General features: G+C 42.9%; 1 protein-coding gene across 4 annotated transcripts in view; it reads left to right on the forward strand.

Annotated features, from left to right (window-relative positions):
- Nucleotides 1–17295, forward strand: part of Vha100-1 (V-type ATPase subunit a family protein Vha100-1) — a 43840-nt gene extending 26545 nt beyond the window's left edge. For all 4 annotated transcript variants that reach the window (XM_065424138.2, XM_065424136.2, XM_065424140.2 and 1 more), the window contains 14 exons: nt 320–446; nt 1270–1352; nt 3145–3238; nt 5072–5284; nt 6395–6545; nt 7911–8050; nt 9306–9442; nt 10540–10618; nt 10684–10802; nt 11389–11611; nt 12723–12854; nt 13885–14134; nt 15001–15172; nt 16997–17295. In XM_065424138.2, the coding sequence (XP_065280210.1) occupies nt 320–446; nt 1270–1352; nt 3145–3238; nt 5072–5284; nt 6395–6545; nt 7911–8050; nt 9306–9442; nt 10540–10618; nt 10684–10802; nt 11389–11611; nt 12723–12854; nt 13885–14134; nt 15001–15172; nt 16997–17093 (2017 nt within the window). In that variant the 3' untranslated portion in view covers nt 17094–17295. The remainder of the gene's footprint in view (nt 1–319; nt 447–1269; nt 1353–3144; nt 3239–5071; nt 5285–6394; nt 6546–7910; nt 8051–9305; nt 9443–10539; nt 10619–10683; nt 10803–11388; nt 11612–12722; nt 12855–13884; nt 14135–15000; nt 15173–16996) is intronic.
- The last annotated feature ends 3589 nt before the right edge of the window (nt 17296–20884 follow it).

Genomic DNA, 20884 nt, shown 5'->3' on the forward strand with positions numbered 1-20884 from the left:
ATTCACTAGTTCGTCAATAATTATGTCAGTAGTATAATCCTAGAGGTCTGATCCTCCTAAATCGACAAGTTGTGACATTTGGAGTGGTTAGAAAGATATAACATGATGTACAATTTTTTTTTTTTACATTCATCACGTCAAGTAACAAGAGTGCAAGTTTGATAGAAATCTATTTCTAAAGGAAATAGTCTCTTAAAGTAGGTCCTAAAGCTTTCGTGTTGTAAGGGTTGCCATAACGAGCATATGACGGTTGAAATTTTGGTATTCTGCTTGTGCTGACATGTCTCTGTTTGGTTGTCGTGATGCTTGAACCAACTAGGTTTGTGGCTGGTGTCGTGCTGCGGGAACGGCTGCCATCCTTCGAACGCATGCTGTGGCGCGTGTGTCGTGGGAACGTGTTCCTCCGCCAGGCGGCCATCGAAACTCCCCTGGAAGACCCTGTCACCGTAAGTTGAGTTTGTTGTAATTTTCTTCAACTTTAAGTTTGCCTTTTATTGACACAGCATTTGTGTTCCTTTATGTCCTGTTTGTTTGCACTAGGGGTTGCCAACCATCCCAATTTAGCAAGACAGTCCCAGCTTATGATCAAATATCCAGTCATGACTTGACCAAGTTGGGATGGCCAAATGTCCCTACTTTAGCTTTTTATACTATATAACAATCGCTAAACCGAATTTCCATTTTGTAATGCCTGACAGCTTGGTTGCAGATTCCTTTTTTTTCTCTTGCATCATTATAAATGTAAAGGTAGTTCCGATTCCGTCATGGCTCTAGTTGTGTTGTAGGCCCTAACCATTATCAGTGCCTCTGCCTTTATTGGTTGCTGTGTAGGCCAGGCAACTACTGTACTTTTCTTGTAAATCATGTCATGGTAGGACTAAAAAAAAAAATTCCAGTGTTGCATGTACAGACCGGCGCTCCTGGTGCTGACAGGGTTGATCGATAGCTTTTTTGTGGCCTGTTTTATTGATTGCAGTACAATCGCTAACAATTCTTGAATTGCATAGCTCAAGTCTCAGATGACTGTAGTAGGCACATTTCTTGTTCTTGAGCTTTATTTCTGTGGTGGTAGCTTGTAGATTACCACCAAAAATTTTGTGGCTGGATTTCCTCGCGGATAAACTGCACATTGAAGGATCGGGGAAGAATGAAGAAACTGGAATAATGCTCATGTCTAAGGTTGTACAAAACATGCTAATGTGAAGTTTGTATATTAGTATGTACCTTTACTAACAAATCCTTTAAAACATACATTTGTGTTTATCTCAGGGTGACCAAGTGTACAAGACGGTCTTCATCATCTTCTTCCAAGGAGAGCAGCTGAAGACTAGAGTCAAGAAGATTTGTGAAGGGTATGCTGACCACGTGTTACCTTCCTATATCTGTGATAAGGCCATATGTCAATAGGTGTGGGATTATATTGATTAAAGCTTTTAAAAGCAGATAGAAAATTTAGTACTGAACTTGGATCTAGGTTGTACATGAGCACAAGTCTAACAGAGGGATGGACAAGGGGCAGGGGGAGGCAACACACCCCCTCCCCTCCCGGAATTTCTGTGTACATGGATGCAACCTGTCCACTGAGAACCCCCCCCCCCCCCCCCCATGAAAGAACACTTCTGATAGTAGACTGTTAGTATATACCAGCTTCAAAAATGTTGGGTGGCTCCTTGCATAGGGGATGGGGTGGTCCTGCAATATTTTTGTGCTGTCATACTGTGCATAGATTCAGGAAGGGCCTAATCAGATTTCAACTGATCTCTTGTCGTCTGCAGCAGTGTTTTAATGCGACAGCGTTAAAGAGCTCGTGTCACAGAAAAGACGGCGTCGGCGGCGTTGGCCGTGAGTGATAAATCCCGGGAGCCACTTCATGAATAAAAAACTACTTGCAAGATGGGCTGGGTGGGAATCGAACCAGGGTCTCCGGAGTGTGAGGCGGAGACGCTACCACTCAGCCATGAGTTCGATGCTTCAAAGCGGTACAAAAGCGCCTCTAGTGAATGCGGTGTTGCCTTAGAAACGAGCCGTAGAAAGTTATACTGCGGTGCATATCAGTAATTATGAACATGTAACTTACAGAAGTTGCAGTTACACGAGTACCGAAGCGCACTTCACTACTCATGTAACTGCGACTTCTGTAAGTTACACGCGTAAGCCACGAGCGCATTGTAAGAGACGCGCGTTGGGGCTGTGCGGGGACCGGTGCGAGGCGCGTTGCGGCCCGGACTCTCTCTCCCCTGACGATGCTTCACCATGCTCCCTCATGGGTTGCAGAATCAAGCGTCCTTCCTTTCTTTAGATCACCATCTATCTCTCTGCCCGTGCCGATCACGACGTTTGGCTGGCGTACATCGTTTCCCCCCTCCGAGACACCAAGTTTTTTGGTTCGTTCCGCTTGCTAAGGCGCACATTTCGTTGCCGCGTCGAACGCTACATTGCTCGATGCTCACCGCGTGATTGGTGGGTGCAAAGCCCGATGCGGGGCGCCTCGTAAGTGATCACTGCGCCGTAGTGCATTGTCTTACGCCCCTTGGCGGGACGACGGGAACGCTATCGTGTTCCACTCTTGAAGGCGAAGCTTAAGCGTCCTCCAATTTTTGTCCGTCATTTGGAGATAATGAAGACACCTCTGGCATGACGAACTGCCAATGCTGTTCGCTGTTTTTTTAATAGTGTGATTTGGAGATAATGAAGACACCTCTGGCATGACGAACTGCCAATGCTGTTCGCTGTTTTTTTAATAGTGTGATGGCACCAGACTCTTCCTGGGCCGAGTGTTACGAGCACATCATCATTAATTGGCTGTGCATTTTTTTCTGACTGCCCATAGAACTGAAGTGAAAATGGTCCCATTGCAACACCACTGTAACATAAATCGGCGTCTATGGTCATTATTCCTTGTTGATTTCTTTTGCCTTGTTCATCAGCTCTTTCCTACTTTTGCTCAGTGGCTGCCGTCAGAACCACATTCTGTTGGTGGCAGAATGCAAAAGCTACAACGCATTTGGTTATGTGCACATTAAAAAACCTTCCTCAGCATATATAAAACATTCAGTCAAAGCAGTCAAGTGATAACTGAACTAAGTGCAACCACTGACTCGGTATTTGCTTTTATGACATGTATAATTGGCAACAATCTTGCAGGTTTCGTGCAACCCTTTACCCATGCCCCGAGACTCCAGGAGATAGACGGGAGATGTCCATTGGTGTGATGACCCGTATTGAAGACCTCAACACGGTATGTGAACAGTAGCAACAATGTTTAGCGAACTTCGAAGACTTCATCATCACTAAGGGGGGGTCCTTGTTAAAGCTTTATAAACCTGTCCAAGAACGTTGTCACTGCTTTAGCTTTGACATGATGCTATAAAAATCGGATGGCTTCCAAAGATGTGTGATGGAAATAACCACAAATACATTGTGTGACCTGACACGGCGCATATGTCATGTTATGATAAGGTTCTTATTGGCCAAAAAGTAGCTATGTGTTGTGCTGGAAACCAAGAAGTTGCTGGTTTCATCTGCTTTGCTTGGCTGTTTGAGCACTTTACTGGAACTGCATGATTTTAATTATGATGACTTGGTTTACTCCCTGTGCATTAACCTATTGGCTGCCAAAGCCAGCAAACTGCCAGTAATAAGAAATGGGCCATATTGCCTAAGCCAGCAATTTGCTGGGTGGGAGGTTTTGTTGGTTTGAATAGCAACAGCCGAAATATGCTGGCCAAGTTTAGAAATGTTGTCAGTAGGGTGGCACTAGATGTCCACTTCAGTTTTTTTTTTCTTTCTTAAGATTCATATTACTAGAATGCTTGCATGTGCATTCAGACATCTGTGCACCTTGAAGCGGCATTGTGGGTGCTTTTCCCACATCAGGTTTCACCACACCACAAGAAGTACAAAGTATGCATTGTAAAGAAATAAAAAAAGAAGAAAAAAGAAAAAAAAACTTACCTGAACATTGTGAAACTCCCTAATGTGAAATTTGAGTGCAGCTCTATATCTATTTCCGTTTTGCAATTTATTGGCTGGCGCGGACAATCTGCCTCGTGTGGCATGTAGCAAATTCAGTGAAGCATTGCAAAATGAGTAACACTCGAGCACGATAGTTGAGAGCAGAGTTGGCGATTGTGGGAAATCTGATCTGCGGGTCAAGCACGTCTGCTTTTATATGCGACTCGTCGAAGGTTCCAAAAAAATCGCCGGTGCCCGATGCCCGTGTGGCGTCCAGAAAGTACTACACAATTTACATCGCGCATAGAATCAGATTACAAAAAGCTTTGGGGACGACAGCCAACGAATAGAACTATCGATAACATTCAAGAAACTTCTAATACATGCAGGTGCGTCGTGTGTCGAGGATGATGTTTAATGTTTGTTTGCCGATGAAAAGCAGTGGCTGAAGAAAGACAAAGAAGTGAACAGGTGACATGCCGTACTCTGGCGCCATCTGGTAGCAGTAATCACAGAACATGTCTTGTGCGGCATCACGGTGCGTGACATCGGGAAGCCCTGCGCTTTTCTCTTTCATCCTTCGCTGTTGTGCTCATTTGCTCGGTTATGTGGTCAACGCTCGCCACAGGAATGGGCCATTAAGAGCTGAGCTCTAAATGTGGCATCAGGTGAGAGTGAAAAGTGCAGTGATACTCTCCTCATGTCTGAGTGTCAGAACTTTTCCACACAAGAATGAATCTGTGTGGCACTTGTGGTTCTGAACTAAGAAGCACTGCTTCATATTCTAAATGAAACTTATTTGTTCACATATTTTTCAGTGTTTCTTACTGTAGAGCATTAAATAACAAACGTAACTGTGGAAGCTTGCATAGCATGTGTACACAGCAGTAGCAATAATCGGTATGGAGAACCATGCGGGGTGCATACTCGGCATCCAGAGAGTTACACATCGTTTGTGCACATCTTAAAAATGGAGTGTCTATTTGTGTCCATTTACTTTTACTGTAATTTATATGTTGTAATATAGCAGCAGTTTTTAATTCATAGATTGCATCTGCAGTCATGCGCTGTGGGTCAAACATTCTGAATGGGTTGTATTTGCCTTCACGTCTTGCAGGTGTTGGGCCAGACACAGGACCACCGTCACAGAGTGCTGATGGCTGCGGCCAAGAACATCAAAAACTGGTTTGTGAAGGTCCGCAAGATCAAGGCCATCTACCATGCCCTGAACCTGTTCAACCTGGATGTGACCCAGAAGTGCCTCATTGCCGAGTGCTGGTGCGCCGTCTCTGACCTTGAGAAGATCCAGATGGCCCTGCACCGAGGCACGGTCAGTGCACTGTGTCCCTAAAGTAATTTGTAGTGAGGCCTACTTGCTGCTGACAAATGATTTAAATTGCCAACGAAACTTGAACAGCTGGGGTGAGAGGTGAGATTGCACTCTCAAAGTCTTGAATCTGCCACTTCGAAACAGTTTTTCCCATATGGAGCTGTTTGTCCTGTAACCTTTTCTTTTAAAAACTGCGTATACCGAAAACTTGTGGAAAAACACTGGATTTCTTCCTTGCAAAGCTTTGGCCAGCTGTAATTAGCACAAGCTTATAAGGAGTCTCGCACTAGCATTTTTTTTTTTTATTTTTAAAGGTCTAGATAAACTCGAGCATGCTGATACCATAGTAGTTTTTCTCCAGCGCATTCGTGAGCACGACTCAATAAACAGATAGCTGTCAGCCTAAAGGGGACTATAGATTAAGAAGTTGTTTTTAGAGCTTATACGATGCATGTTTTGTGTGCTGTATTTAAAAATACATTGCACAAAGCACTGTTCTACATGGAATACCTCCTTCTTGAATTAATGAAGTCTCTGATAGCATGTGTGCATGTGTGTGTGTTCATTCTGTAGTTGCAACCTGAAACCCTTTTATGTCACATTGTGGCCATTATGAAAAGCAAGCAACCATTAAAAGATTTGAAGGTAGACTTGTGTTTAGATAAGTTTGGTTCATCGAGTTGTATTCATTAGTGTGAAATGTCTAATGACCTCTTTTATGCATTTGTGGAACTGGCCAACAACAGTTTCACTAAGCTAATATCAGTCCTAGTCGCTTGTTGTGATTAATTAGACCAGTATTCCCTAAACAAGAAAACTGGAAATTGCATTCTTGTTGAACATTACTTGGGACTTGCCTTGATTAGAACCTGACATTACCGCATTGGTCTTTGGCATTCAGCATTTTCCCCATTCATGGTAAGTTTGAGCCCTGAAGCACCTATAGAACGTAATCCTAGCAGGATATCAAAGCTAACATTAATTTAAGGGAGCACAGCCAGTTTGCTGTTCAAGTATTAATGTAAATCAACTGATCATGTAATGGCCAGAAGTTGGAAAATAGTTAGGCCATTCGTTTTTCTTTACGTATAAACTTGCTGCATCCTCCAGGATCGTGGTGGCAACACAGTACCATCGATCTTGAACCGCATGGAGACCAAGGAGACCCCGCCCACCTACAGCCGCACCAACCGTTTCACTGTAGGGTTCCAGAACATTGTTGATGCCTATGCTGTGCCAAGCTACCGAGAGGTCAACCCAGGTGAGCCCAGTGGACAAACTTTCCTTTATGGTGTGCTGCTGAGCCTTTCTACTTGTCACTTATCACACATTGGGCTGTAGTGATCACCTCTTCGGAGCACCTTAACATCATAGTGAACTTGGCAAGGAACCCATTTTAAGGGCAGCAGGCTAGAAAATGGCCAGTTATATAGTATGTTCATGATGGATAGTGCAGACTTGAAACAGGCAATGTAGAGTAGGAACTTGCACAAGTGCGTATGCTGTCTATTGATAGCATTGTTAGATCACTGTCTATTGATAGCATTCCTACATCCAGTTGAATCATGCCCTTCATCTTTATTCCCCTTGACTTTTTTTCCTTTTAGTAATATGTGTGCATGTTCTTTTTATTCTTTGTGCTTGCATTCCCCACATGTTGTTTACTTGAAGGCGTTGAATTTGACAGAGTTCTACTTAATGCTTTTCCAGTTTCCTCTTCTTGGTCGTTTGTTCCTGTTTGCACTGTCCTTTATGACTACTTTAAGAGCCACTTGTTGTGTGCTTTTCTTTTTGTTTGCTTCAACTAATTTCTTTTCTTTTTTTTACATTGTGACCGTGATTTAACAAAAGCAAGTTTGACATTAACAGTCTTGATTCTTGAAAGGGAATGTGCTGGCATGCAGTATAGCTTTGGGCTGCTTCAACCCTTCAATGACAGCACGTATAAATGCATGAAAAAAGTGCTTATTTTCTACCTAAATGCGCAAAATACATTGGGAATAAGCATAATCAACGAGAAGAAAAAATAATTCTAAAGAAAAATACTGAAATAGAGGGGAAACACCAGGCAGAAAACTGAAAGTTGGTTTTACCCCAAGCCACCTATGGCTTTGAATGTTTACAGACAGCTCTCAGGATATGTGAACCATAGGCATACATTTCATTTGCTTTACATCCCATATGTGCACCGCTGCAGTCATAAATCTTGCATTGGTCTGTCTCCTCTGACCATGCTTTCAAAAGAAAGCAAGTTGTCTTTTATTCCCTCTCTAAATTTACTAATGGTGCTTGATACCCATCGTTCAGTGTTGGCCGAATACATTTAGCCAGAAACTTCGTAACCAGTAGCGAAACTCGGCCTGAAAAAAAAATGTGATTTGTTACGTTGGCTATAGGCAATACTCGTCAATAAGGGGTTAAGGTGGATAGCAGCTTGCCTAATTTTCATCTTCATTTTCATCTTCATTTGTATTTTTTGGAATAACTGTGTGCACACAAACAGCTTCATTGAAAGGAGCACGCCCTCATTGTATCTACATTATGGAAAAGCAGTAAGCTTGCTGTGAAAGTATTTTTTTTTTTTTTAGCCAAAGATGGTGATGTTTGTTCCTCTGCCTTGCTGCAGCCCCGTTCACCATCATCACATTTCCATTCCTGTTCGCTGTGATGTTTGGAGATGCTGGCCATGGTACCCTGATGTTCCTGTTTGCTCTGTGGATGGTACTCAAGGAGAAAGCCCTGCAGGCTGAAAAATCTGACAATGAGGTTGGCGTGCCACTTTTAATTGTGTTATTTTAAGTTAACTTCATCGTAGCATGCTGATCATTCCTCGCCACTAAAAATACCTTGCTCGTGCCGCACGATCTAAGCATCGATGTCTAGTATGGGTGCGCATGAGCCAAAAACCTGGAAAGTAGCATGTGATGAGTGATGATTTGATGCACAAATGATGGCATGTGCTGCTTTATATTCTCTCATCGATCCTACCTACTCATTGACCGTCCAGTAATATTTGTACCCTCTGCATTTTCGCAGATAAACCTGAGCCGGTATTTTGTAGCCATGCCTTTTCTCAGTGCTAGTGCCTTTCGGCACTTCTCGCGCTCAGGACACCACATTAGGGAAAGTAAAAAGGTGCTTGAAAGCAAAAAATCAGTTTTTCTGACAAGTGAAAATGAACAGACTGCATTTTTGAGCAAAAAGGGCAAAAATAACATGCAATAAACATAATCAGTGTTAGTACTACGAATAAGTATGCTGTTTCAGGCCAAGCAAAACCGATCGAACCCAAGTGCTCGGATGGTGTTTTCTTGTGATGTGCTTCAACGCGGCGAGTGTATGTCTCGCAAAGGATGGCTCGACTTCACAAGCATCGAAGACGACATTTTTTGGAGAATGTTCACTTTTGAGAAGGAAAAGATTGATGAATTGTCATCATTAAATTGTCATTGGTGAGGGCGACCTAGGACGGCTTGGGGATCCGCGCTAGTCTTCTATTTTTGATCATGGGTCAACGCGAATGCAAGAACTCTACTGGCCTGGGTTGTGCGTTTGTTCACTTGTGGCCCGAAATTTTCTTGGGTCCCCAAGCTGCTTGGGTCTCCAATTCTAAAACTCCGACTACTCCGCTGTTGCATTTTGGTTTGACATCGGTCTCCTGTGTAGGTGTGCCTGTTTCACTAACTGCATGCCAAGTGGACAGATAATAGTCTAGGTCACTTAAAAGAAAAGGCCATTTGCCCATTGCCAACAACTGCTGATGGGCTGTACAGCAGTGCATCTTGTTCACTACAATAGTACTCTTTTTTTTTCTTTTTTCTAATGGGGCTAATTGTTGCAAGCTGGCTTTCTCCTCATTGGTCTATGAATATACTGATTTGTAATTTCTGATTGTTGAATTGCTGATCATTTCTGGTCTTTCACCTTTTCTATAACAAGCTTTTCCTTTCTCTAACCGATGTCCTCGCTGCATTTTTCAACCTTGATTTTTGTTTGCTGGCCCTCTTCTATATGTGAACAGATCTGGAACACCTTCTTTGGTGGCCGCTACATCATCCTGCTGATGGGGATCTTCAGCGTCTACACAGGCCTCATATACAATGACACCTTCTCCAAGTCCTTCAACATCTTTGGCTCGTCCTGGTTTGTTGCAAAGAAGTGCGTGCCATTTTTTTCTATTTGCAAACTTTTTATTTTTTTCTGGCAAGATTTGTACTTCTGAACAGATTGCATAAGTTTGCAGTTGTGGAGTGCATGGCCAAGGCATTTGTGCACTCGTGCCATTTTACTCACTTCTACGACTTTTTTAAAAACTGCACACGAGTAATCCTTCATAAAAAAAATTGTCTGCCGTCCTTCACATTGATGCCACAAAGCCGAAACCGGCAATATTCATGAGCCAATGTGTATTGTCATTTCTTGAAAAGGGACTGTAATTTTGATATGGCCATTGATATTAGCTATGGTCAACTTTGTATGGAAAAAAATACCCCAAAGTTCATTTTGCAAAGCAGGGCTTGTACCAAAAGCTTTGTTGAAGAAAACGTAATTGCAATGATCATGAAAAAAATGTTCGTTGAGAATGAAACACTTCAGAGTTTCCCCTCTCAGATGTGTTGGCCTGCACGAATGTCAATCATGTCGTATAACTCCTTTGTTGCCAGCCATGGCAGCTATGACTTTTCACTTTTCAGTTTGAATGTACATTTATGTGAGTTAAGTATTCACTCGATTTGCATAGCCACTTCAGTTGAAAAGCTTGATACCATTGCACAGAACTTGCAGTAAGTGCTATTGCTGCTTTGCTCACTGCTCAATAAAAAGCACTGTGGGCATGAAACATTATTATTATGAGAGCAAAAGTGTTACGAGCATCAGTCATGTCAGAGATGACAGCTCATATTGATTACTTGAAACATTGAAGTTGAAAGTCCAGAGATCTTGCTCGTGATCCAAATCGGCGCAAATCGTTGGGGCACGAGACACTGATGCGTCCACAGCTGGTGTGCTCCGAGTGGCCCAAGATGCATATTGTCGTTTTCCTATTGTGCAGTGTTTTAAGACTATGGATATATTTGGGAACTACAGTGCAACTACTGACAATGCACTGGCTTCTAGCAGTCTAGGAGAAGTTTCCGTGTGTTAAATATTTTCACTTAAAGCACTGTAACAATTTGGGCATAGGGCTTCCCATCTGTTGCACAAGCACTCGTCAACTAAATGAACGCCTTGTTCTTTTTGTATTCTGTCTCCAGGTCGGACTACAATGAGCAGGAACAGCTGGACCCAGTGGACAACTTTATGGGATCGCCATACCCCTTTGGTGTGGACCCTGTAAGCTTTTGTTGTAGCACTTTAACAGACTGTTTTCGTAACATGTAATCTCTGTCTGGCCGCAGGCATGGCAACTAGCTACCAACAAGATTCCTTTCACCAACTCGTACAAAATGAAGATGTCCATCGTGCTGGGTGTGTCGCAGATGCTTTTTGGTGTTTTCCTCAGCCTCTGGAACCACAGGTGAGAGCAATGCCGGCTTTGTGCTTTTGTTGTTTCTTTGAGGCCTGTGTATCGTTGATTTGGGCCTGTTGTGCTTAGTGTTCCTTACAGAATGCTATGCTTACACAATGTAGGCTGAATGTAGGAGAATGAAATTGTGGGAATTGGCCTCCACAACCAAAACTTAAGGAAGCTGCAAAATTCACAGTGAAGGTAGATACATGGGTGCCCTCTTATTGGATTTCACGTGCCATCATTGGCTGCTACTTTCTGTGTGTTTGTGCGCTTCACATTTTTGGCATTCTGTATTGTTTACAGACTTTACATAACGTCATACACTTGTCGCTGATGTTCTTCTGTACAGGCATGAGGGCAATAATTCAGAGTTTAGTTCCCAGTTATGTTGATGGACAGAAAGCTGAAATGACCAGGTGGCCAGTTTTGTGCCTTTTGAACAACTCCCAGTAGTCTGTATTGATCCAGAGCCTGCATTATGAAGTATAGTCGCAAGTAATCTAGCTGCGCCTGCTGGACGTATAGAACCGTATATGTGGCTGGGTAAGTGTCCTCAGTCAGCTGTATGAAGAAATTTGTTTTACTCGTCCAGGTTCTTCCGCAACATGGCCAACGTGTGGTGCGAGTTTGTGCCTCAGCTGCTGTTCCTCTGCTCCATCTTCGGCTACTTGGTGATCATCATCTTTGCCAAGTGGACCATAAACTTTGGAAAGGACACATACTGCGCACCCAGCCTCCTGATTACGCTCATCAACATGTTCCTCTTCTCCTACCCGACTGAACCCTGCTACCAGGCACAGTTCTACAACGGACAGGTGAGGACAACGGGCATCATATAGTCTTTACCTCCTGAATAGTGCATGGTCCCATGCAAAGGCTGTACTTTTTTCTTCAGTTTAGGTATGAATTTTAGTTAGGGCTCGTGCATGAGTGAAAAATGTGTGTATAAGTTAAAATAAAAGACTGTGCAGGTTTGTAAATGTACATGTTAAAATGGTAGTCGTACACAAATGATGACATAAGGCAAGAAAATTGGGACATGAGAATGTCGTTTTAGAGCGCAGATATTAGGTGCCCATTCCTGCAGTGAGCGTTCGCCTGCCTCGGCATCGTACCTCGGCGTAACCGATCGAATGATCACAGCAAAAGATGCATGCGAAGTGCAGTGGGGGATGAAAGACGTGAGGAAAAAAGTGGAGAGGAGGGTGCAGCGGAACCATGAGGTGGAAAGTGGAGGAGGGTATGGCAAAAGTTTGAGAAAAGCATAGTGCAGTGACAGTGGCTACGAGATGGCGCCAGAGAAGCATGCACTGTCTGGGAGGTCTGTCGGTAGTGGCTGCTGTGAATCGCACCCACACGTTGGCCACGTGCTGGCTCTTGAAATCTCCAGATTAGCGAGGCAGTCAATGCCACATTTTGCTCCATTTGTAATGTGCCACATGTGGTAGATTATCTGCGCCAGCCAGCATATATTGCGAAATGAAAACGCGTATAGAGCTGCGCGCAAATTTTGCATTGGGGAGTATCGTAATCTTCGGTGAATCTTTTGCTGCACTATGTTTTCATTTGTGTAGTGCTCCCATTTCACAGTGAACACGCATCTGCTTTGGAAAATGCTTGCTTATGAACTTATGGCTTGTGCTCGTGTGCTGTGTTGAACCTTTTGCTACAAACAATGCAGGATATAGACGAAGCAGAATGAATGCAGGCTGACACCGTTTCCTGCCTCCTGTCTCGTGTGTCTGTGTAATGCTGAATACAAGCTAACTGTCCGAACTTGCTACATTTGTGCGTTGTCTATTTTGTCTCGTGCTCTCACTTGCTGCCTTTGAATTGTGTGCACTACATCAAGCTTAGTTAGGCTGTAGTGGTCACTTATGCCAGCATCGAAATGCACGCAGCAACGCTCTTGTTACATCTATGCAGAAAGGCCTGCAGAGCTTCCTGGTGCTCCTGGCCGTGATTTGTATCCCATGGATTCTGCTTGCCAAGCCCTTCTATCTGCGCCACAAGCACAAGATGGCATTAAGAGCCGGGGGTGGCCATTCAAATGCTCTGGTAAGCTGTCAAGGTACCACTGAGGGGTGGAAGAAAAAACTTGTCCGTCAGCTACAGCTGACGGACAAGCTCTTTCTTCCCTGTGCTGTTCTGGCTAGTGTTGGCATAAATTTCAAAGAATGGAACACTGGAAAAATTGCAAGACTTAGTATTTGAATTCAAGTTGCCTTCAAGTACTGACCAAGCACTCTACTTCAGAAACAGAATGACTTTCGTGACGCCATGCAAATGGCCAATCTAGCTTTTGATCATATCAATGTTTATGATATCCCACTTTGAACTTGCAAATATATAGTGAGAAGAAAAACGTTAAGATCAAGGCAAGTAGGTCAAAATGGCACGTTGCGTGAGTTGATGGATAACATTTTTGAAATAAAACAGTGCTAAGGTGATAAAGGAAGATAGAATCGCACAAGAGAGCACCCATGTTGTCGGATTCCATTGTACTTAGCTCTTTTCATGCTCTTTGATTTTCATGAGGTTAAGTGGTTTAATTAGAAACAAGTATATACTGTTATTTGCTGATTTATTAACTTTTGTTATTTACTCTACGCAAACAAATGATAAGTGTCGAAGTGAGAAGACTTGTTCTGGCCAGCTAATCTGTTGTGTGGCACTAAAGGCAGTTGAGGCTCCCTGAAATTTTTAAAAATTTAAATTTGGTTGCCGTTATGGGTAAACATCAACTGTGCCATGTTGAAGCTACTTCATTCTTTGCCAGCATGTTGTTGCTGCAGGTTTTTCTTTTTCTCTGTCTCTGTTGTCACATGCTCCTGGGCATTGGGCCGCGATGGCCACATTCTGACGGGATCAAAATCTAGGAATGCCTTTAAATTTAGGTGCGCAATTAAACAACCAAAAGTAGTAAAAATTCTTCCGAAGTCCATCATTATAGCATTCCTCATAGCCTACTGTGCAGCCTTGGGACCTAGACCCCATCACTTAGTATGTTACGTTAAAGTTTCACAGTACTCTATAACTCATGCGTTGGTCAGACAGTCTCAAGATTTTTTTGCCCGTTTTTGCGTAGGGCGCTGCCACCAGCTCTGCTCATCCCGGAATGAAGGATGCCGAGGACGGAGCAGCGGCCAATGCGATGCCTGAGCCGCCCAAAGCTGTGGGTGGCGGTGGCCATGGCGGTCATGGTGACGAGTCTGGCGAATTCAACTTCGGCGACATTTTCATCAACCAGACGATTCACACCATCGAGTACTGCTTGGGCTCCGTGTCGCACACAGCTTCCTACCTCCGACTCTGGGCTCTGAGCCTGGCTCACGCACGTGAGTTTTGCTTGTGACACGAGCGATTTGTTTGTGGGATCAAACACATCAAAAGGCAAAGCATTGATTGCAATAGCAAATTATTAGACAGCTGTACGAATCAAGGTTAGTTGTTTTATCAGCTGCATTAGCTACTGTAAACATTCGCTTACTAAATAAATTAATAAGCACGTTGTCATGTATGCACAGGCAAACGCGAACACATTCCACTTGGTGGCCATGGACACTTGCTGTCAGAACGTTGGTGTGGTGAAGAGTGGCAGCAGCAGCCATTGCTTGCCAATGCATCGGGCCTTGATTACACATGCAACTAAAACCTCTAGAGTCTCTACCAGGCAGGTTTGGGAAAACTGCAACGGAAATCCACAGCAGTGCTGACATCAGGTGGTGTATGTAATGTGCAGCATCTATATAAGTATGCAGGGACATAAGGTGCTTGAAGAAGGCTGCAATCTGTTGGGATCGTCGGCACTGTTTGTGCGATGCTTGTTGGTTCATGTGGCTGCCAAGAAAAGTGTTTCTGCCATTGCGCATTTTTTTTTTTTTTTGGTATGGTCATAGCATGAAACGAACAAGCAAAAGTATTGATCGAGACTACATGGAAAATTAGATCCAAGGCGCATTCCGTGTGACTGCACTAGCTACTTTCGAGCAAACATGCAATTATTTATCAGGCACAATTAAAATAGCATATGCACTTAACTGTAATATGTGATGCTAGCCAGTAGTGCAGCAAATTACTTGGCACATTCACAATTTTCGTTGCATATGGTTGGCTGCTGCCTCAGGTTCCTTTCAGTAATGTGGACACAGTAGTCACACGGCCCATAGCTGTTGTTCAGGACTTCCGTGCTTGTGTTGTGCAGAGCTGTCGGAGGTGTTGTGGAACATGGTGCTCAAGAATGGCCTGATGCCCATCAGTGTGGTCGGCGGCTTTCTGATGTACTTCACGTTTGCCGCCTGGGCATTCCTCACGGTGGCCGTGCTTCTGATCATGGAAGGGCTGTCAGCCTTTCTGCATGCCTTGCGTCTGCACTGGTACGCTCCTACAGTTCATCATTGATGTAACCTGCACCCCTATGCTTTTGCAGTTCATCGTTGATCTAACCTGCATCCCCAGAGCTGTACTTAGTGTTTTCAGGCCTGTCTTGTCTTGTAGGCAACAGAGCCCTAGAGACCAGTTTGACCTTTTGAGCCACTCGCATGTAGTGTAGGCACTCTGTTGAGTTTCTGAAAGGCGAACTCAACAAAATTTTGGACTGCATAAGTAGTCTTATATTCAGATAATGTTATATAGAGCAGCCTTCCTGCGAAGGTTTACATTAGAATAAATGTGAATATGTCATGAAATGCTCTCAAAAGTACATTCCTGATACCAAAACCAGAAAAAAAAAGGCTGTTGCCACTCGGCAGAAGTGATGTATGACCCAGTATGTTGAGGACCAGTGCAGCTTTTCAGCATAATTCGGAAATTAGGCAATGCAGTGAAAATCTTGGAGGCAACATGTTGAGATTTATGTCATATTTACTAACAATTACGTGCACATTTCATCTGCTTAAAGGTGCTGTTTAAAGGCTGCTATTAAAAAATTTTGGCAGTTAATAGCTTTGCCAAGACTACTCATCTTTAACTAATTTAATCAAGGTGATATTTTGTTACAGTTCGCCTTTAAATTCTGAAGCCTGTGCAGTGAATGTATCTGCTAGAACTTTCTGTGCTGATGCAGTTGGACATAACAGTGCTGGTTTGTGGTTCATAGAAGAGTTGAAAGTTTGGTTTATTGCCAAGCCTATTTCTTCATTAAGGAAACTTGGTAAGCGCAGCTGCATTGCATGCACACGCATTGAAGCAGATGCCTCGGTTGCAGCCATATTTTGCAATGATCGATTTAATATTTCGTTAATTCTGGCCTCCGTGATTATTAGCTCAGTGTTACGAAACATGACTCCGAAGGTCTTCTTGGATGTTTCCTGCCATGAGTAGGCAGGAGTGTTGCAATGCTTTCAAACAATAGTACCCAGGCCTGAGCAATGTTTGAGGCTTTATGTAAAACGAGCAATTGTGCTTTAGTATGTGGATAGCAAGCTTTGGAAGTGTTACACAGTATGATGAATTTGTAACCTGGCATCATTGTGATCTGCTGGTTAACTACCCTGTCTGGTGAATACACTTGCAGAGCCCTTGCAAATACTACGAACTAGTTGGTCCAAATTTTACATGTGCTCAATGCAACGAACAACTTTATCGGTTGTGCATGCATGCAATTTTTTAGATTTGGCATTGGTATTATTGAGTGCCTGTTTCCAGTTTACTGCTTACCTGCTTACCGTACCTGTTTACTGTTGCGCATCCGGAGTTTGGTTGGCTTGCATGACTAGTGCGGCAAAGCCACACTCAAACACTCACTTGAATCCTAACCTGCTCACTATATTAGCAAAACATCAGTGGTAATAGCAGTGTTCACGTGGTCTCATTTCTCTTCCAGGAAGAAATATTAGTGAAGTTCGATCTGTTTTGATGCTGTTAAGCATAAGAGAAGCAGCCACTGCTGCTGCAGAAATCCTTCTATTTATGTCCGAATGATTGTACTTTGACATTTGACGTTTTCAATTAAGTGAACTTTCTTTTAACAATGCAGCTTAAAGTATTTAAATATTTCACATATGCCAGGAAGGTTAAAAGAGTGAGCTAAGTAGCCTGTGCCACCATCCCGTTTCAGAGGGATGCCCATATCAAGTAGAAAGCTTTACTGATAGCCTCACCAAGAATACGATTGTAGTGGGTCCTAACTGCACATATCTTATGCAAATGGCCAAAATGCTGTAGTACTAAAACTGTCCAATGTCATTCTTTTCTTTCAGGGTGGAGTTCCAGAGCAAGTTCTATAAGGGAGAAGGGCACATGTTTGTGCCATTTGCATTTGACACCATCTTGGAGACGTCTGGTGCAGAAGACTAGACGTTGTCTCAAGAATATGCTAGTCTGATGTTGTCAGGAAAAGAAATATACCATTAGAATAGCTTGCACAGTTGCACTGCTGTCATTTGTGGTAATTTTCTGTTCTTTTAACATATGCAATCTTCCATGTAGCTTTAGATCAATATTTGTTGTTAACGACTTCTTCTTGAAGTGTGGTATCAAATAAATTATAATCTGGAAATTCGTGCAGTGTGATGAATTGGCCTTTGCAAGCATTACCTGCAGACTTTCGTAAACGCTTTCAATGAGGGGGGGGGGGCAGTTGTACATTTCTGTTGCCACGGTACACAAAACACCAGAATTGTGCTCTGCACGCTTGGCTCATTTGAGTATGGAGTGTCCGGATGTTAATGACTGTGTTGCTGTGCTCTTACCTCATTGAGAGATGTCAGAGATTGGATTCTGCAGAAGTAGGCTTGATAGTTTGAGAAGAGGTTGGTGTGTTGCAAGTTGTGAAATGTACCTGGGATAGCTTGTTAAAAAGAGGCATGTGAATTATGGGATTCTGTAGTTTACTAGCTATTTCTGCAGACTCTGTTGTCGGACATGCCCTTATTAAATTGTATGAAGACGTTTACTTCAAAGCAATTTTGGCTAGCTATGTGCACTGTGATGAAAGTTTTGCCAAATCATTTGATGGGTGTACGACTGTCGCAACAACTTCAAAATATCTGTAGTAAACGTGCACATTCCCTTCAGATGCCAGTTCTCTCCATTAATTTTCACTGCATTTCCTGCATTTTCAAAATTCTGAGAAGTGTACAGCTGCACAGTGGACTAACAGTTTTAAATTCTTCCATGGGTTTTGTCAAGTCAACGGAATGTGAACTCCATACGAAAAATCACTACAGGAACGTCTGATATGAGAACCAACAACTTGATTTCCAGCATACTTAGAAAGCACATATCTAGCTACTTAAAATATATGCCTGATGTAAAGCATTGCCAAAAGAATGAAAAAAGCGAACTTGCTACATGAAGACAAATTGACATCTAGAGCCGGCATCCAGCCATGTACCTTCCCATTCGTTTTACTCAATCTCTTTACATCTTAAAATTGCAGCGCAGGTCCAATTGGAAGCATTTCATGATGTACGAGATGCTTTTTAAATATTTTCTGCACTGGTTTTGCTTCCTATGCACTATCTTGGTTTGCGCAATTGTCCTCATGGTACCTGAAAAGAATAATTCCTCATTGAACTCTATGTGCCATGTTGGTGTAATTTATGCCATTAACACACTTTCCGTTGGAATTATTGCCAATATAAATTAACAGTAAAGCCCAATGATTTACCTAGCAAGTCATATGGCAGAGCCTGACGTGCAGTTGAGCTTAGATCCTTGCACTTGAAAAGTTAGATTTAAGCTCGTAATCCAGGGCTTTAGTTCTACATACATACTTGCCAAATCCCCTGAATTTTCATCATGTTTAAGAATTTGTGTTTACGATGTTACGCATGTTCAAGTTTTACAAAAAACAAACCGTGTGCAAAAAGTATTGCCATCAGTCTCCTACCATGCCCTTTGGAATTTTCCCTATTTTAAAGGGATGCCAGAGGGACACCTTCACAGAGTTCAGACTAGCTACTGAAGCAGGCGAAATTGGCAAGAGTATCATTGCTGATGAAGGAACTGGTGCCTAAAAACAACCTGTCATGTCAGTTGTTGCTGTTCCAAGTTTGCCACTGCTTGTATGATGCCATCTAAAGGTAAGTTACACAACTTCCACATCATTTCCATTGATGTGTCCGTGGGACTAAGTTCACAGGCTGACAGGTATGTACATAGATTCTGTGTCGAGGCATAACTACTGCTAATTTGTGCGACCCCATTGCCTTCCACACGTGCTGGCCACCGAGCAGATAACAGTAACAGACTGTGCAACATAAACTATTGCACATGTGTGCCCAAGCCAAGCCACATGACCACTCAGTCGTCTGCTGCGCATTGGCAGGTATAATGGAACCTACTTTGCAATTGTATCATGATATGATACAAAATACTAGGGCAACAAGTTTTATGTGATTCAGAATTGTTGTATCTGATACGATACTGTCCATTTGTATCATTCGCAAATTTCTTAACTCTGACCAGCCTTGTTCCACTTGAATGAAATGCCTCTTAGTATCTCAAAGTATTTCTTTCTTGCTCAAAGTATAATGTTTTCTTTCTGAAACAATGTGTAAAAGCAGCTAGATGCAAGGGAAGCACATTCTTGCATTCTTTAGGATTCGTGACAAAGCACTAAGCAAAACTTCGATAATGGTACTGCAGTAACATCAGAATTGGCGTGAAGACATCACACGCATTGGCATATGCAGCATAGTATAGTGGCTATGAGCAAGGGTCGTGGCACGCTTGATTTTGTCTAGATGGCACAAGTACTACCACGTGACTTTGCTCCACAGATGGGGACTTGCAGACCTTATTGCCTGTTCTCGCTGTAGGGCTCTGGCGGAAATTAAGTGAACCTAAAGTGATAGATTAGTGCTCGAGAACGCATAAGGCATTATTATTGTCTCAAAGTTTTAGTAATAGAGAACTTGAGGTAAATGCAAGACAAGATTTGTGACTTGCCTGGGACATTCAAGTACTAGCCTGATCACATAGGCACTTCTTGTAATTCTGTTGACAGTACTCAACCTGTCGTGATAAAAAGACCACTGCAATGGATTTTAAGACAAGAAAATGCAACTTCTATTTGATGTTTAGAAAAAACTCATTGATGTTGCCCTTGACAATGATGCAGGCTGTCGAAAGGTTTCATTTTCGCTAGACTCTGCACCACCTGTGTTATTGCATTTCAGTAGATTCGTTATACCACAGTGCTGTGCTGGTTTTGCTACCTCGCAAAACTCGCCCAAATTACAAGTAGCAGAGAATTCCACGTCCGTGTGATGTCGCAGGATGGCTGGATTGTTGTTGATAATAGAAAGCCACTGCTGTGGTGATTCCAATGGACTGTACTGGCTCGGTTTCTGCATCGCCGTGCATTTGTGTTTTGCGCAAGTAACTATAGCACCGCCTATTGTGCACCGTTTCACTCAACGACAGCTGTGATGGCATATTCAACGTCGCCAATCTCTCGGTCAGGGGCGGGCTGTACTATTTGAATTGTGCTAAAAGTATGTGGACCCTTCAGACACGATTTTCTCTTTGACTAAGTCTTTTCTGGGCACGAAAGAAGCACTGCGAGGTTTCTGGAATGGCATTTTAACAGTTCACGTTGACTATTTGTCTTTAGTGTCCCTTCAAACAACGACATATTTCAACAGCGGCGAATGTTCCCAAATATATTTTCTTCGGTTTTGAGAATGTGGCATCCTTGTCGTTTCACTGCTAGTGTATTGTGGGAAGTAAATGGCTTGCCCTTGTGGTTTACTAGTGACCTCGTCAAAGCCATGCTGTCATGGCAGAATTTCACCTTGTAGCAATAGCTTAACAGCAGTAATGTGGCTGTTTGAGCTTGTCGGTACAACTTATTGGTGAATTGCGGCGCAGATGTCTATAGACGACAGAAAAGACTAGACGGATATCTGCATTGCAATTGACCGATAGTCTTAACAGCAAATAGTTATTACCACTCCCAAAGCAGCCTATGTAACATTGTTTAGTGCATTAAGAAAATAAAATGAGTGTCGAGATATTGCTCAGGCTTAGAGATGGCAAGGTGCCAGCATGGGTTAGGAGCCCAAATGTAGGTAGCAAATATTTGTTCAGATTTAGTAACAGGGAGTTGGCTAGATCATGCAATAAGAGACCTGTAGTCT

The sequence above is a fragment of the Dermacentor albipictus genome, chromosome 4 (assembly GCF_038994185.2).
Source record: "Dermacentor albipictus isolate Rhodes 1998 colony chromosome 4, USDA_Dalb.pri_finalv2, whole genome shotgun sequence".
NCBI classification, from domain to species: Eukaryota; Metazoa; Arthropoda; class Arachnida; order Ixodida; family Ixodidae; genus Dermacentor; species Dermacentor albipictus.